General features: G+C 38.3%; 1 protein-coding gene and 1 pseudogene across 2 annotated transcripts in view; one reads left to right on the plus strand and one right to left on the minus strand.

Annotated features, from left to right (window-relative positions):
• The window catches only part of CEP112 (centrosomal protein 112), a gene marked incomplete at its 5' end in the record, with an annotated part of 392,261 nt that overhangs the window by 102,839 nt on the left and 272,940 nt on the right, over window positions 1–16,482 (plus strand). Inside the window, 5 exons of the mRNA XM_080924200.1 lie at window positions 4,746–4,900; window positions 5,160–5,289; window positions 5,935–6,027; window positions 7,585–7,644; window positions 13,845–13,924. Coding sequence (XP_080780326.1) covers window positions 4,746–4,900; window positions 5,160–5,289; window positions 5,935–6,027; window positions 7,585–7,644; window positions 13,845–13,924 — 518 coding nt within the window. The remainder of the gene's footprint in view (window positions 1–4,745; window positions 4,901–5,159; window positions 5,290–5,934; window positions 6,028–7,584; window positions 7,645–13,844; window positions 13,925–16,482) is intronic.
• Window positions 3,522–3,887, minus strand: LOC308426446 (NADH dehydrogenase [ubiquinone] 1 alpha subcomplex subunit 7-like; annotated as a pseudogene). Its single transcript has one exon. The product of its transcript is annotated as an NADH dehydrogenase [ubiquinone] 1 alpha subcomplex subunit 7-like (transcript).

A 16,482-nucleotide genomic window follows, 5' to 3' on the forward strand; every position in this document is an offset into this window, starting at 1 on the left:
AATAAAATGACCTCTCCTCCCAAAGCATTTCTACATGTTCACTTTGTCATGTTAGAGCAGAGTACCTTTAATTTGGTGCTAACATGATGGACACATGGAGTGGGTTTGGGTTAGATCTTACACCAGTTTCCATTCTGATGCTTGCATATTCCCAGAAGGTATGGGCAAGACAAGTTTACTAACTTTTAGTTTTCTCATAGTTAAAATTATATTAGTAATTATCCTCATCATTTGGGGGAATCTTAAGTAGCCTACTGCTTGTTGACACTTTCTGTGGTTACTGACGTACAGTGAGAACTCACTGGTAGTTATTCTTATCTTCCTCATCATAGTATATCGACGGCCCATGAAGTCTTAGGGATTTGGTTTGGGAAGATATTGTGGTGTGTTATGGCTGCTGTTTTTTTTTTAATTTGTCCTTATTGTTTTATTTTTGTTAAATAACATAAACACCATCACAACAGTACCGTTAACATACAGAGTATTGTCCAGCTGATTCCTAGGGCTGGGGTAGCTCCCGGATAACACGGGCTCCAGCAGATCTTCAGATCTTCGTTTGCAGTGAGCAGAGTGGGTAGGCACCTGTGGAAGTCAGATTGCTAAATCATTTGCTAGTTGTACTTTTAGAAATTTTTTGAAAAGCAAACAATACAATATTTTTCATTGTGTTTATAACTTCTTAAGTCTTCCTAAAACAGTGGTTTTTATTTCATTGCTTTAAAAATTCTTGGCAGTATCATACATGTATGCAATTTCTGTGGTTACAGTAATTCTCAAACTACCCTCTGGCATGCTCCTTTGATTCCCACTAACTCACCTCCTAACTAGTCTCCTGCCCTTCTACTCTTCCCTCCCTCCACCTTCCTCTTTCTATTCGTTATTTCTCCCTCCACCTGTCTCCGTTCTTTACCTTATCTCTTTTCATCCCCCCTTCATTCCCTCCACTGATCTCTAACTCTGTCAATGTCAGGCCTGTGCAGAGTCACAGCTGCTGTGCTCACAACTGCACTGGCCTTCTATCCAGAAGATGGTGTTCAGCTGTGTGCTTCTTAGTCTCTCTACATCCTCTTCTAGTGTTCCTTGGGCGTTAGAGGGGGTGATATGTCAGCATATTGTACCTGTCAGCAGTTCAGGATTCTAGCTCTCTTGGTTTATAGCTGAGGATCATCACTTTTCTCCCTTATAGCCTGAATAGCACCTTCTAGCACTATGAATCTATAAATGTCAGCCAGCAGGGAGAAGCTTCCAACTGAGTACCAGCTTGGTTTTTTCTGTATTCTTTATCTGAGTGCAGTGCTTTAGCAATAGTGTTTTATTCTAGTTGTAGTGTGCAGTGGTAATAGTTTTGATTGGTTTTGGAAACTCTGAAGATTATCTAGCCAAAAACTCATAGGGGAGTATTCTATATTTGGTGCTAAGATTTTGATTTGAAAATCTATGACTTCCGGGAACAAAGGTAACCATGTATACAGAGTACTTCGTGTTCTTTAAAGTTGTACTTTTATTTAGCATATAAAGTAACATGCTTTTATGTTTGTCATATCTCCTTAGTTTTGACTGACTACCTCTCCCTGCCTTCCCCTGTCTCTCTATTCCTACCCAGTGTTGGCGTTTCCTTCTCTTAGCTGCCCTCTTCTGCTTTTCCTGTCTCCACCCTCATCTCACTGACTTCCCAACCTCATGGCTCCTTTGTTGCTAACTGGCTCCTATTGATACTCCAACTTAGATCCAGTTATCTAAAAATTCTAGTCTGGGATCTGTATTTGAGGGGATATGCAGAGTTTGTCTTTTGGGACTTAGGTTACTTTCATTAGTATAATATTCTTTCCAGTACTATGCAGGATTTTCAATTTCTCCACATTCTCAACAAATTTGTTATTTTCTTATTGGAGCATAGATAGCTTTAATTAGCAGGTATAACCAATGGCTACAGCTTACTCAGAAGTATCTTATTTAGGTCCCATACAGTGTTAAAAGTTGATTAATACCCAAATTAAAATTTTTTGTTCACATTATCACTGTTATCATCAGTGACAGCTGACATTTGAGATCACAGTATTGTTTCAATGTCTGTCACTTTCTATACTAAAACAGTGGATATCTGTCTCTTATTTCTTTTTCTTCTCTTATAAAAAAGTAGCTTGTACTTTCTTGTGAGCATTTCTTCTTCTCTTCACTATATTTAATTATCAATATAGTAGAAAAAGATTGTTTTCTGGTCAATGGAGACCTTTTTATCTTAAGCAAAGTCTGTAGGTTTAACTGTACCAGTTCAGCCCCTAGGTCTTGATTTATTTCATTGGCAACCATATTACTTTCTAACAGTTTATAATAGCTACTCATTTCTTTCTTTGAAAATGGGCAATCTTTATCTTGACTTTGGAATTCTTGTCTTCTGTCTGTATAAAGTGACCAAACCTCACTTTGTGCAGTGTTCTTTTGAGAGCTTTTGCTACTTCAAGACTCAGCAGCCTTGGCCACCTCCTGCTTTGAGTTTCTTGCTTGTCCAGTTCTCATCCAAGATGAGAAAATGCCTCTAAGATTAAAAAAGAAAGGAAAAACAAAGGAAGGGTGGGGAGTACAGGTTAGAGCTGGCCCAGCCTGTGACTCCTCCTCTTCCTTAGCCCAGTCTGCCCTGGTATCACAGCAGCTTCCTGATGTGTCTCTGACTGACTTCTGTGTCTCTTACATGTTCTTAATGAGAGGGTGATGATCTATAGGCCACCATTCATAAGCAGGATTCTCGCTCTTGGGCTCCTAAGGTGGGGTAGCAGTCCTACCTTTCCTAGACATTGTCTCCTTTCACCAATTCCACAGAAGAAGGGGTGCAGTTCTACTTTCCTAGACATTGTCTCCTTTTCACCAATTCCACAGAAGAAGGGGTGCAGTTCTACCTTTCCTAGACATTGTCTCCTTTTCACCAATTCCACAGAAGAAGGGGTGCAGTCCTACCTTTCCTAGACATTGTCTCCTTTTCACCAATTCCACAGAAGAAGGGGTACAGTTCTACCTTTCCTAGACATTGTCTCCTTTTCACCAATTCCACAGAAGAAGGGGTGCAGTCCTACCTTTCCTAGACATTGTCTCCTTTTCACCAATTCCACAGAAGAAGGGGTGCAGTTCTACCTTTCCTAGACATTGTCTCCTTTTCACCAATTCCACAGAAGAAGGGGTGCAGATCCCTGGTGCCTGCCACATAAAACTGGAGAGCAAAGTTTCTTTCTTGTTTCTGTCACAGTCCCTATGCAGGAAGGTAGTTCGGAGTGCCCTCAGAGGGGCTCTAACTCTCTACAGGAGTTTCTCAGCTCAGCAGAGGCAGAGAGGACGCAGTGGACTAGAATGGAGCTACACATGTGCTCTGTCATGGTAAACAAGTTCACCAATATGCTGTTTTTAATTTCACATATTTGGAAGTTGTTGCACCAAAATTTAACTCACCAATTTATTCAGTTTTATAATGAAGAAAAGGTGAAATGAAGAGAGCATGTTGTAGTTTAACAGTGATGTTTAATTAGGTCACACTCTCCCCACAGGAATCCAAGGAGGAAATGCAGTCCTGTGGCCCTGGAGACTCAGCAAGGTAGCCTAGGGCAGGTCACAGGTATGGCTGGTCCTGGGACAGCTCCCACCTCTTCATGGGCGGAGCAGGTGTCACTGCCTTCTTCTCAGTGGCTGCCATAGCCGAACTCTCAGCTGTCTTGCCTGACACCAGGGCCTTCTGTGAGGACATGATGATTGAGGGAGGCACCATTTCCCGGTGGCCATCACGAGTACAGTAGTAATTGTTGGACAGCTTGTGACTGGGGCCCACCGGGAGCTTAGGAGGTGGCTGAGTCCCCAGATGCCCAGTTCCGCAGCTTTTGGATAACGCGAGTAGCTGACGCCATATTTTTTCCCCCCGTGATGTTTAAACTTTATCTTAACTTTTTGATGTGGAAAAATAGTAGGGATGGTGTACCACGGGAACCTTTTCCTACTTGCATTCATTAGAAGAGTGTTTGTTAAAATGAAAACCAGTTGTTACTCAGCTAATGCTGGCTTAGTGCAGTTTTGAATAAAGCATTTAGAAGCTCATAAACACCTTTATTCAGGGTTTAAATGCAGCCCTGCCAAAGTGAAAAATTCAAAATAGCTTAAATACCAAATAAAAAAGAGGCAATTTATATGAATGATACTTTTGAATTCGCTAGAAGAATAGAAAACTTCTTTAAATGAAATAGAAAAATGTAACAGATGAAACAAGGATTTATGTGATAAAATATTCCTATATACTTTTTAAATAACCTGATTAACCTTAAGTGAAAGGGACAATGCTGAACTATAATGAGGAGATGCAGAGGGATTGCTATCGACCCGAGGGAGCACCGGTCTCTTTACTCTTCTGGGAATATTCCACAAATGAGTGAATGATTGGATAGATGTAAACATGCTGTTAATTTTATGGTAAGAAGGTGATACTTCATGTGGTGGTAGTACATGCCTTTAATCCCAGCACTTAGGAAGCTGAGACTCGGATCTGAGTCCGAGGCCAACCTGGTCGATAGAGAGAGTTCCAGGACAAACAAGGCTACACAGAGAAACCCTGTCTCAAACAAACCAACTACAACAAGTTACTTTAGAGATTTATTTTTTACTAATATTGATTAAGGCTTATTTGCTCTTATTACTCTAATATATTTCTTCATGGTGGTCATTATATGGCTGAAAAGCTAGTGAGAGGTTTTCCTAATGACTTGTTTTTGTAGAACCACATGATCAAAGAACTGGAGGGCCGTGTCCAGCAACTGATGGGAGAAGCAGAGAACAGCAATCTACAGAGGCAGAAATTGACCCAAGAGAAATTGGAGCTGGAAAGATGCTACCAGATAACATGTAGTGAACTACAGGAGTTAAAGAAAAGGTAGTGCTGACAGCTGCCTGCGCGAGAGCTCGAGCCTGCCTATGGGTGACCTGCCAGTGGGTCAGACTTTGTGCAATAAAGCATCTTTTTAAGATACTTAAAACCTAGTGTTTGAAACCAGTTGATGAAAATATGGATACTCACTTCATATATAAAAAGAGAACTTATTTAAATTTAGTTGATTATTAGTTTAGTTGATCTCCATTTTAGAGATTGGTTCCAAAAATATAAAACATTATTTTTTATCTTATTGTTTTAGGCATAACATACTACATAAAGAGAAAGAACATCTTGTAAATGACTATGAGCAAAATATGAAATTATTAAAAACCAAATGTGATTCTGACATAAACCTCCTGAGACAAGAGCAGGCATTCTCAACCTCTAAGGTACTGTACAGGCAGCTGCAGCGCACAGGCGTTCGCCATGGGCAGGGCTGAGTCCGCCAGTCATTTCCATTCGAGATTAGCCCTTCCTTCTGTTCTAGAAACAACCAGACTTCAAAACACGTGATGCTCTTTAGGAAGCTGAAAGCACGGAATGTGTCATAGCCCACACAGCACTCAGTAGCAGGTTTTGCTTGATGCTCACCTGAAGCACTAAAGTTTTAAAGAAGGAATTCTTAGAAATGCTTTCTGAAGTGTTTCTGCACACATATAGTGGTTTACTTTGAAATGTTTGTTTTATTTTATTCTTATTTCTTAAATTTTAAACATTTCCATAAAAATTAAACTTATTTTTACATGCTCTTAGCATTAAATACTATGCAGACTTTAATTTACATTTTTACTTTAAAATACTAATTTTGGCTTCAAATGTTACTCTAGTTTCTGCTGAGCTTGATATCCCTCGTACAGTGTACTTCCAATAGATTTAAGTTTTATATTGTCTTTAAAACCATTTTTTCACTCAGACATAGGTAACTTAAATTCTGACTGAACTTTCAGGGGTAAATGGGCTTTATGTCAACCAGAACTGTGCAGTGGTGCAGAAACTCAATGCTCTGCCTTCTTCTGCTCTTACAACCCTCCTAGACATCTGGTGTGATTGAGGAGTTAGAACACAACATCTCTCAATTAAAGCAGCAGGTCCAGGAATCGGAGCTTCAGAGGAAACAGCAAGTAAAAGTGAGTTCTTTATTTTTACCGAGGTCACTGGGCCCAGTTCCTTTACTGTAGTGGTCTATGTTTACAAATGAGAGTCAGTTTAAAAAATAACTTGGAAAAAGTCCTTCTGGACATAGCCATTTCTGAGTGTATTGCTGGCTTTACCTAACAAATGAAGATACTCGCATGTAGAGAATAAAAGATAATTGATTTGAAAGATCTCTTTTGAAACTAGTTTAGAATTAAAATCTTTCTAATTTATTTTATTGAGATTGCAAAAACTAAAATACAGAATAGACAGTGGAACAAATAATTTTATATAAGGTGAGCATTCTTGTACTGACTGCCCAAGTCTAGGAATAGAATTTTTCAACTACCCCAAAATTCTTAAGTGGCTCTGCCTACCCACTGTAAATATTCATCTTTGTATTCACAGACTGGCATGGCTCACTGCCCTCATCAGAGAAGAGTCTTTTAGCTACATGCAATGGTTAAAACAGAGACTCACAACTGGTAAAAGTGTAGAGTGTTCTTAAAATTTTCAGAAAAATAGACGAATTTGGCCCTTGTAATATAAAGCAGGGCCACCCAAGTGCATAAAAATAAACCTTGAATGTGTTCTTGCATATGTATGTAGGTGACGGTCCATAATGTGTGCATCTCTGTGTGTTGGGGGTATGGATGTGAGAAAAAGCTAGAAAACAGGGAAGGAGACCAATACATGGTAAAGATGGGTTATGTGAAGAGCAGGGATCGGACAAAAGCACATTTGGAGCATGAAAGAGGAAATAATTTGGGAGATGAGAACAAGAGGGACTGTGGGTAGCAGAGCAGAGTAGAAGTGGGGAAGGAAGAAATTCCACTAATATATGGTCTTTAAAAAGGCCATACTGATATCTAATATGCTGTATGCTAAATTGAAGTGAAATTATTCAAATATATTAAATATAAATTAAATATTTTAATGTTAAATATTTTTAAAGTAGGTCTTATATTTATTATTTGGTATACTGTCAATAAAGTGCTTAAGGGCACTGGTGTGAATAGGAGTTATATTAAAGTCTATAAGTATAAATATATTGTTTGCTGTTCTTTCTACATATCTTACTAGTTTATTATGCCATCAAATTTTTGTTTGATGTGAAAAAAAAATCTCTTATGTAAGTGTATTATTTTAGAAAGACCTCCCATTGAAGTTCTCAAACTCCACAGTCTTTCTTCCCTTTCTCTTTTTCTCAGCACTTTCATTTTCCTCAGTCACAGAGCATCAAGGAGGAGGACATGAAGTTGTTTTGGAGTTAGCTAGTTGCTTATTCCTAGTTTCATAATCTTAATGTCACAGTGGTCCTTGTACTTGAGGACAGGAACACCTTCCACAGCTAAGGTCCTGTATCTTGGTATATAAAGCTGCCATGACTTTGACAGTCTGCTGCTTAGGGTTCTCTTAGTGATAGGCAAATGACATGTGTAACTCTAAGTTTGATATCTATTACATTTATTGCTTTTATCAGGTCACTAATTTTATTGACTCTAAATGCAATATAAAGCATACTAAGAATAAACATTTGTCATTTACAGGATCAAGAAAATAAGTTTCACATGGAAAAAAGCCATTTAAAACACACCTATGAGAAAAAGGTAATATAGTTGGAAAACATAAACGTTTAAAATAACAACTTCAGCAGGTAAAGGAGGCTGATTTAATAAAGTAATATATTTACCCCATCCTTTAAAGGTGATTTTCTTACTAAATCAATCTCAGTTACCCAATTAAGTTTTCATGTTTATGAACAGCTTCAAGTTTGGTTATTAATCACACCAACATTAAAGCTCTAGTTTTATATTCTGTTGGGTGAGTGAAGATTCTCATTGACTGAACCTCTCTTATGAACAGCTTGATTTTTTTTTTATTTCTACAAGTTTGAAATAACTGGGACTTCCATTGCATTCTTGTGTATCATCCATGTTAGAAGAACTTCAAATCTGTAATCAAAAACCCTAATACAGTGAGAGCATTGACTACTTACAGCTTAGCAGCTTCTTAGCATTCAGAACCATGAACAATTTTTTAATGTATTTTAATATTCCTATTATCAGTAGTAACTAAATTCTTTAATACTTCAGACAATTTATAGATTTGTGATTGATATTTCAGTTCTGAAATGGTTTGCTATAAGACATGGGAAATAAAGGAGTTGAAATAACAAAGCTTTTGATATTTTTGTTATTTAGTTTTAATATTTGCCAAATGAACCCACTTATAAGATATAATTGAAAATGAGGTTTACCCTTCTATTCAAACATATGTAAATTAAAGCTAACTCTGGTATGTATTGTAGCATTCGAAAATCACATTGTAACCCATTGTTTTTGTCCCTCTAGTTGCTTAGCTGACATACTTTAAATGCTTCTACCAGACAAGGCATCATGTTGGGTGATAGGGTGAGGCTTGCAGCTGTTAGTCATTCTGCCCTCCAAGAGTTTAACACACCAAGAGATGTATAGGATAGTGTGTTGTGACTTACAAAAAAAGATTTCTTCTGATGTATACTGAACTGTTTGTGTGCTTTTTATAATTGTTTTCTTACTCCTGCAGTTTTATTATAATGCATTGTAAGGTATTTAGTATATTTATATCTACAAAATAGTATATGAACAGGAATATGAAATAATGTCTTTTGTTTAAGTGAAGCTTTTCAGTTGCTTTTGCTGAGAAATGCAATTTCCTAAATATTTTGCTGGGGGGGGGGATTGATTGATTACTGGAAGCCTTCTCCATTGTGTAAGACCCCAGGTTAGCCTGGGTGTGCTATTCCTTGCTCCCTGGGTAGCCCTCTGGCTTCTCTCCCATATGGACACCTTTCTGGTCTCCTCCTGTCCTGCTGTGGTCTGTGCCAGTTCCCTCATCTGCTGGCCTGTGGAACAGGATGGGCTATTGTCTAGGAACGAGGCACACTGAGAGCTGTTTTGTGGAGACAGCCCCAGATATCCTTTGCTTTTACTGTATTCATTACTGTATTTAGCCATCAAGTAATCTAAGGTTCTGCTGTCAGCCTTTCTTCCAGGCAAATAGAGAAAAGGAAGGAAACATGAGAATTTCTTTGTAAATGGAGCTTAGGAAAAAGTACACTTTGCAGCAGCTGAGGAAGATAGGCTTTTCTACCTCCCAACATACTACAGAGCTGAGGAGGAGTGAAAAGCAGGGAAAGGAGATTTCATCCATGGAGCAGAAAATGTGGGTCAGTGACCACACAAGTCCTGTCTTCTGGGGATGAATGTGAGCTTTAGTTTAAATGGAGAGGCAAGTGGTATGCACCATGAAGCAGTTCTGGTCAGGCTGTGGTCTGCTTGACCAGTGTCTCAGCTCTTCTTCTGCACAGTAATCTGAAGAAGTCTTTATTGCTTGAGAGGACAAGCTGATTTCTTGGAAATGCCTGTTCTGCTCCGAGTTATGATTCCACGATAGTGGATGACTATACAGTGGATAACTCTCTCTTTGGAGGTGCTTGGTCCTGCTAGACTTTGCTCACCTTGGAGTCCAAGGTTCAGAACAATGACTGGAGACTGTTGAGCTCTTTTGTGGGGTCTAGAGCAAGGACAGTGAGAAGCAGACAGTAAGACCCCCAGTCCCTCTTCTTTTTGTGCTTCTAGCTTTAAAGGGGGTGAGGTAAGTTAGGGAGCCTTGGCTCCTAGGTAGATTTTCCTGGAGTGGTGAACCCTGACTACTGCACAGGTGAATGAGGGACCCCTGAGAAGTGAAGGAGGCAGATGCAGAATGAAGATGGGGATGTCAGGCTTTCATCTTGCTACCTTGTGAGTTTAAGTGGGGCCAGTGTATTCTTTTTAGAAAGGCAATGTCTACCTGCCTGTTATAATTTCATTTTTATCAGTAACCTGCTGATTCCTGTTGTGGTCCACCTCTGAAAGGAGATCTAAAACCTATTAGGCATTGCAACAGCAGTTATTCATCTTCCATGAGCTGTCAATTGGCCTCATTTTAAATAAATAACCCGAATACACTTAGCTGTTTTCAGTGTAAACATGACTTGTTTAAAACAACAATCTGTAGAAGAAAAATATGTATTTGTTCCTGTTACTTGTTACTGAGCTTGTTTGTGTTAAAAGAAAAAGTTCCTCAGTGTGTCACTTTTTGTTTCACAATTAATTCCATAATCTCTCCCTTTAAATTGACATCTGTTCTCCTTTCTTTATTAAACCTGCTGTGATCTCAAGCCTTGAAGATTTGATGTCTTGTACCCCCTGAGGGAATATCCTTCTGACATCTCAAAGGGCTAACATAAATCTCACATAGTCCTAAGCTGTGTAACTGGATAGCTAAATGGAGTGGATCGACTTTTGTTTTGAGAGTTACAGGTGTGCACATTCAGTGACTTTCCGTATAAAATGTGCTTCTGAATATCTGTTCAGAGGAGGAAATACCATCTGAATGACATTATTTCCTCATTCCCGCCCGAAAGCAGCAGGATGGGAGCGTACCATCCCGCTAGTCTTTGAGGTGGAAGAAACAGCATCAGATGCTGGCCCTAATTTAAGCACACACATATTATCTCATGGTCTTTATTGATCTCTGGTGGCTGTTGTCTGCTCTTCAGATCTTTGAACATCAAACAAATAATAGGCCATAAAGCTAACCGTCATTGTTTGATGAAGTGTCGTAATCTGCTAAATCAGGAAACTGCTGGAGTAAATGATTTTACTAGTAAGGAAACACCTGCCTCCTACAAATAACCTAGTGCTTGTTTTCCAAACAGGCACTGGGAGTAAAGAGTAATGGTGCTGTTTACCCAATGAAGAACATGAGGCAGATGCTCACATGCACAGGTTAAACCGTGTTAGACTTGACTTTTCCCAAAATCACTCTTGTAACTGTTAACAAATGTAATGTAAGTTCTGAAACACTAAAGCAGTTTTTCCAGTGCTTAGCATTCATTGTACTTTACATAATTATATTGAAATAATTTAAACATGTTCACAGCAGTTTTATATGTAATATATTAGATTGTATTTTTAATTTCTACTGACATAATTTTCTTTTAAACAGATAAATTTCCCAAGGTTAAAAGAGAAAAATAAATTTGTGCTGTTGTAGTATTTAATAAGATCATGTAACAAGGTCATGCATAGTGTTAACAGCAGGCTGTGGAGATTAGAGGAGTTAAGCAGCAGTGGTGTCCAGCTCGCTGGTTTTGGGGCCAGCCCCATCTCTTTGTTTCTTTGCTATGCCATGATCTATGGTCTTTTTCTCACTTATATGCTCCTTTTTAATTCCCTACATTTGGAGGATGGAAGGGACTATAAACCATATTTAGTATATGTTAAGTCAGTGTGCTTACACCTACTGAAATCAACTACTTATTAATAAATTCTCATGTTTTAGAATAAATTAGGTGCCTTAATATTAACTATATTAAAAGTAAATCACATTAAATCTTACTCCACAATACCATTGAGCAACATAGCTAGTGTCTGTGTAAAAAAAGAGAATATAATGAAAAAGAAATAGAAATAAATATAGTTTTTAGTAGCATTATCTTTTTTATTTTCTATGTTTTTTATTTTTCTTTTGTGTAAAAATGATTTATATAATATTAAAACACAATTAGTAAGTTGTAGTCCTCCATCAGAATCAGCATGCATTGATTACTTGCATGGTATTTAATTATATATTACTGACAAATATATGAAATATAGATCAAACCAAAGCCATAATTTAAAAGGAATCTCAAGCATGCAATACAAAAATATTCTGTCAAGAGGAAACAAACCCAGAACATCTCATAATGACGGCTGTAGTGTGGGTCAGGGGTGCTGGCACTTAGAGAGTAAAATAAGTGAGGAACAACTTACAAGAATGTGCATCAGTGCATGCCTTCTTGACTAGAGGGGAGACCATCTCCCTCACCCCGAGAAGTCCCTCTCCCTTCAGAAATGGAGCTGAAAGTCTTAGAAATGGTTACTTTTATTAAGGTGCCACTCACTAACCATCATTAATTAGTAGATCCAACATATGAAAGAGGTTAAGAGTGTGTAGTGAGCAATACAGAGCACTTAGAAGAACTCAGAATGCTTGGCATCCAGGGCTGCTTTCTGAAAGGGCAGTCAGCCTTGTGTACTGTGCAGATCGTGACTGCTCATCCTAATGATCTTAAGTAATTGAGAGATACTTAGAGTGTTCTATCTGACTCTAGCTGTAATGTTTAACCTCGACTGAGAAATTCCTATGTTCTAGTATTTACAAGGACATTGCCTGATGTCATTAACTTTTACCAGAAATCTTAATAAGATTATTGTTGATCCCATTTGTAGAGGGGACTGAGACACAGCATGCTAAACAACCTGAGAAGTAGGAAGAAGAACATTTAAACTTATCCTGTCATTCTAACTAAAGTTTCTTTCTGCCCCCAAATACTTAATGTGCAAAGTTTGTTTCTATTCCAATTTAAGATTCTCGCACTGTGCCAAGCAGAGTAACACATATCAAGTATCTATAAGAAGTAAGACAGCAGTTGAAGCCTGAGCCTGTTAAATTGTGAAAAGAGGTTTTTTTTTTCCTATGCAGAGAAAAATAAATTTAGTTGTAAAATATTTTAAGATGAGGTGATTCTTCTTATCATAAGAAAATAGTATTTATGAGTTAAATTGATCATTACAGTACCAAGAAGTGGGGTTTTTGTCCGAAAATTCTCCTGGTCAGTCAGTGTCTCAGCATGCATTGTCTTCTCTGCCTCTCAGTTCTGCCTTGACTTAGTGCTTTGCCATCAGAGAAACTTAGTAGAGGTTTTTTTGATATTATCATGAAAAATTGCCTTTTCAGCCTCACTTCTAGTTTAAAGGAATATATTTGATTTTATTACTTTTTTGCCTTATACAAGGGGAAAAATTAAAGATAATTATAAAAAAGAAAGGGCAAAAATATGTGGGATTTGAGTTAAGTAAGTCCCAACCAAAATGATTAAAAACGTTTACTTTTGCCTAGTTCTGATGCAGTATTTGACATGGTTTGAGAGAGAGAGAGAGAGAGAGAGAGAGAGAGAGAGAGAGAGAGAGAGAGAGAGAGAGAGAGAGAGAGAGATGCTATCTTGTCATTCTTTTTGGCCTCACTGTTCAGCAGATTCATGTCCAGTCCTGTGATGGTGGCTGGCAGATTTGTAAATGGGACTTTCATATACCAAGGTGAGAGTTTTCTTAGCACTCAGGGATGCTCTACAGCCTTACTAACTTCGTGGTTACAACTGTAAGTCATTCACTTTTCCCTTTCTGTCTGGCTATTCAAAATTTTCTTTTCCATATTTTAAGATCACCATCATGTCCACATGAAATACCCATATTGCAGTTTTGAGTGTGTGAAAAATATTTTCTTTCACCCTTGTGGTTTGAGTGGGTTTCATCCACTTAAGGGTTGCTACATGCAAGAGGGAGGCCACCATGATGAAGGAGTGTGTTTCAAAGGTGGTCAATGGATGCACAAATCCTACTGAGGGAAGGAAGACATCATAATAGCTCATCTATATCTGGTTAATTCGGACACTATTTATCCTAGTCTTCTCAATCATGTGAAATTTCTTTCCTTTATCAAGGTGATTGTTGCTTTTTGAAGTCAATACATACCAAGTTCTTTATAAGAGAATCTAATTATTAGTGTTGAACTGAAAAGTAATATTGGAAGTAGAATATTGAATTTATTCTGTGGATAAGCAAGTTTCTGTCATGAAATACGTAAGTTTAAATTCATATCACAATGGATTTGAGATTGTTGGGTTTTTTGTACTTCTGAGTATCCTTATTGTCCAGTAAATCTCATAAATTCTCTCTTGTAGGTTCATGAATTGCAGAGTGAACTTGATAAAGAGAAAGAAGATGCTCAGAGGAAGGCCCATAAATTTGAGGAAGCTTTGAAGTGAGTAAAAAAAAAAGTCACAGAATATTTAATGTTTAAAAATTGCTTCTTACTTGGGGCTGGAGAGCTGGCTCAGTGGCTAAGAGTATTAGCTTCTCTTCTCAAAGACCTGTGTCTAGTCTCATCACTGACTTGGTGGCTAACAATTTTGTAGAACTTCAGATCTGGAAGATCCCATACCACGTCTAGACTCCCTGAGCATTGAATGCATGTGCGTACTGGCACACTGCAGGCAAAACATCTATACAAGTAACATAGCCATAAGGTTAAAAGCAAACACAAGTTAAAAAACACAAGTTGATCATAGCACACTGAGAGCCAAAGTGACTAGACTGAGTGTTGTGTTCACAATAGCTTTGTAGGGTATTGTTTCACACTGCTTTGCCGTCCTGGATCCCTGTTTTCAGACTTACTCTACTAGTTGAATTTTTTTTTTTTTTTTTTTTTTTTTTTTTTTTTAGTAGAAAAAGCAGTTCAGCTGTTCTTAAGTGATAGGAATGAGAGAAAATAGAACTTAGTGGTTTCAGATGCCCTCTTCCTCTTAAGTGGAAACACATTTTTACAAAATGAGATTTTAGGCCTTTAGACCTTTAGAAATCCCTGTGCACATTTTGTTGGGCACTAGAGTGTTTAGTGATTATGTTCACAAATGCATTACTATCTAAGTGTTGCTTAGAAGGGTTTTATCTCCTGACCTGTCATGTGAAGGGCCTGGCATTGGAGCGTGTCTTTTCCATCTGTTTACGTGGGTTGAATGGACTCTGACTGTGTTTGGTTTTTACTGTGTACGTTTTAGCTGGGACATACTGACTTATTCAGCAAATACTCAGTTCTTACCGTGTATCAGGCAGTGTAAGAAAATACATTCCCAGAGGACCATACAACCATTTGGTAGGTTATTTAGGAACTTTGGCAGTTGCTCTACAGAGCAGACAGAATTATTTACCTGGAGGAATTCAGCATAGCAGGAATTCAGGAGAGGGGCTTCCCTGAGTTTTGTGTACCTAGATAATTTTTCTTTCCTGAACACAGAGTTATTTACAGAACTTCCCAAAGGATCCCTCCCATCAAATATGCTTCCTATCATCCTCTCTGGGAGGCTGCGGCTGGCTCTTCCCTTGCTTTGCTTATGAGAGACTGCATTGGCTTACTTGCTAAGTGAGCATCTTAGGCTGATTATGTTCTGTGACATCACAAGAAGCAGTGTTTTACCCACACCAGGACTTGTTGCTTATCTGCCCACATCAGCTCAGAACCAGATGCTATGAAGGGACCCAGAGGTAGCGGTTGTCTTCAGTAAACATTGAACTGTCATCTTGATTCATGACACTACTCACACTCATCAAGGGCTTGAAAAGATCATACCAAAACAGCACAGATTTTTTTTTTTGAGTTAAAATAAACTATTTTAGACCGTTGAGTAAAAGTTCCTGGTAGATTCATTGCTCCCAAACCTTAGGTAGTCATTATCCCCATGTTGAACAATTGGCTGATGGTCTTAACAGTTCAGCACCTAGCAGAGCAGCAATAATCAAGATGGAAAATATTGAGGAAGTAATTATGAAGTCAGCACTTGACAATAAATAGCAGAAGCTGGCTATTTTCCAAATGGAAAATATTCCAAGGATTAGCTGTTAACTGTTTTTGATCTAAGAATTGTGCTGTTTTGTTTGCCTAAGTATGATTGCAGTTTGCGGCCTATGATGTAAAAACTTGCCTTCTTGTGAGCTTTTTTTCTTTAATATTCACAAAGGTAAAAATAATCTTGTGTTTAGACCATTGTGTTATATCCTCATGTAGTTATTCTTTCTTCATTTCACTGAATAATGGCTGTTCCTTATGTGCAGTTAAATGGATAGTAGACGATGCCAGAGAAGCCAGAAGTATGTGTATTTAAGTTCATATTTGAGTATCTAACAAGTATAGCACAAGTCAGTGAATTTAAAAACATATAAGCGATAATCAGAAAGACAAGTTGCTAATAGCAGGGCTGTCAGAGAGGAGGAACTCTTTACCTGATTTTTACCTGAGCTGGGACATGGGAGGCTCTACTGGGTTTTGATGTTGTCCTGTTTGGAGATCCTGCCTGCCACCACTGGCCTCATTTCTGTTCCATGTGTGAACTCGTACTCAGAGTGCTTGTCTCCCGTCTTTGCCTCATCTTTTCAGATTGGCTCCTCCTGGGTCTTAGTTCCCACATCGCGATCTTGTGATTCTTTTACAGAATTCCATCCCAGAATTCTGTAACCATGTAGATGCTAATTATGATGTCATATTGATTGAGATGTTAGTGGGTGCCTTTGAGCAGTTGAAATGGTCCAACTTAGTGTTTGCTTTCACTCTCAGCTTGATATTTCAAAGCCATTGCTATTGACAAGTTCACATATCTGTGATCACACACCAGTTACTTCTTTGTCTCTGTGACAGTATCTGACAGAAACAACCTTAAAAGGGTTGTTTTTGTTTGTTTGGTTGTTTTTTTGATTCCTGAGTTTAGAGGTGCATTCAACATGTCATGGAAGAGCAGAGCAGGTCACTGGATGGCAGGAGAAGAAGCA

Source organism: Micromys minutus (assembly GCF_963924665.1).
Source record: "Micromys minutus genome assembly, chromosome: 10".
NCBI lineage: Eukaryota > Metazoa > Chordata > Mammalia > Rodentia > Muridae > Micromys > Micromys minutus.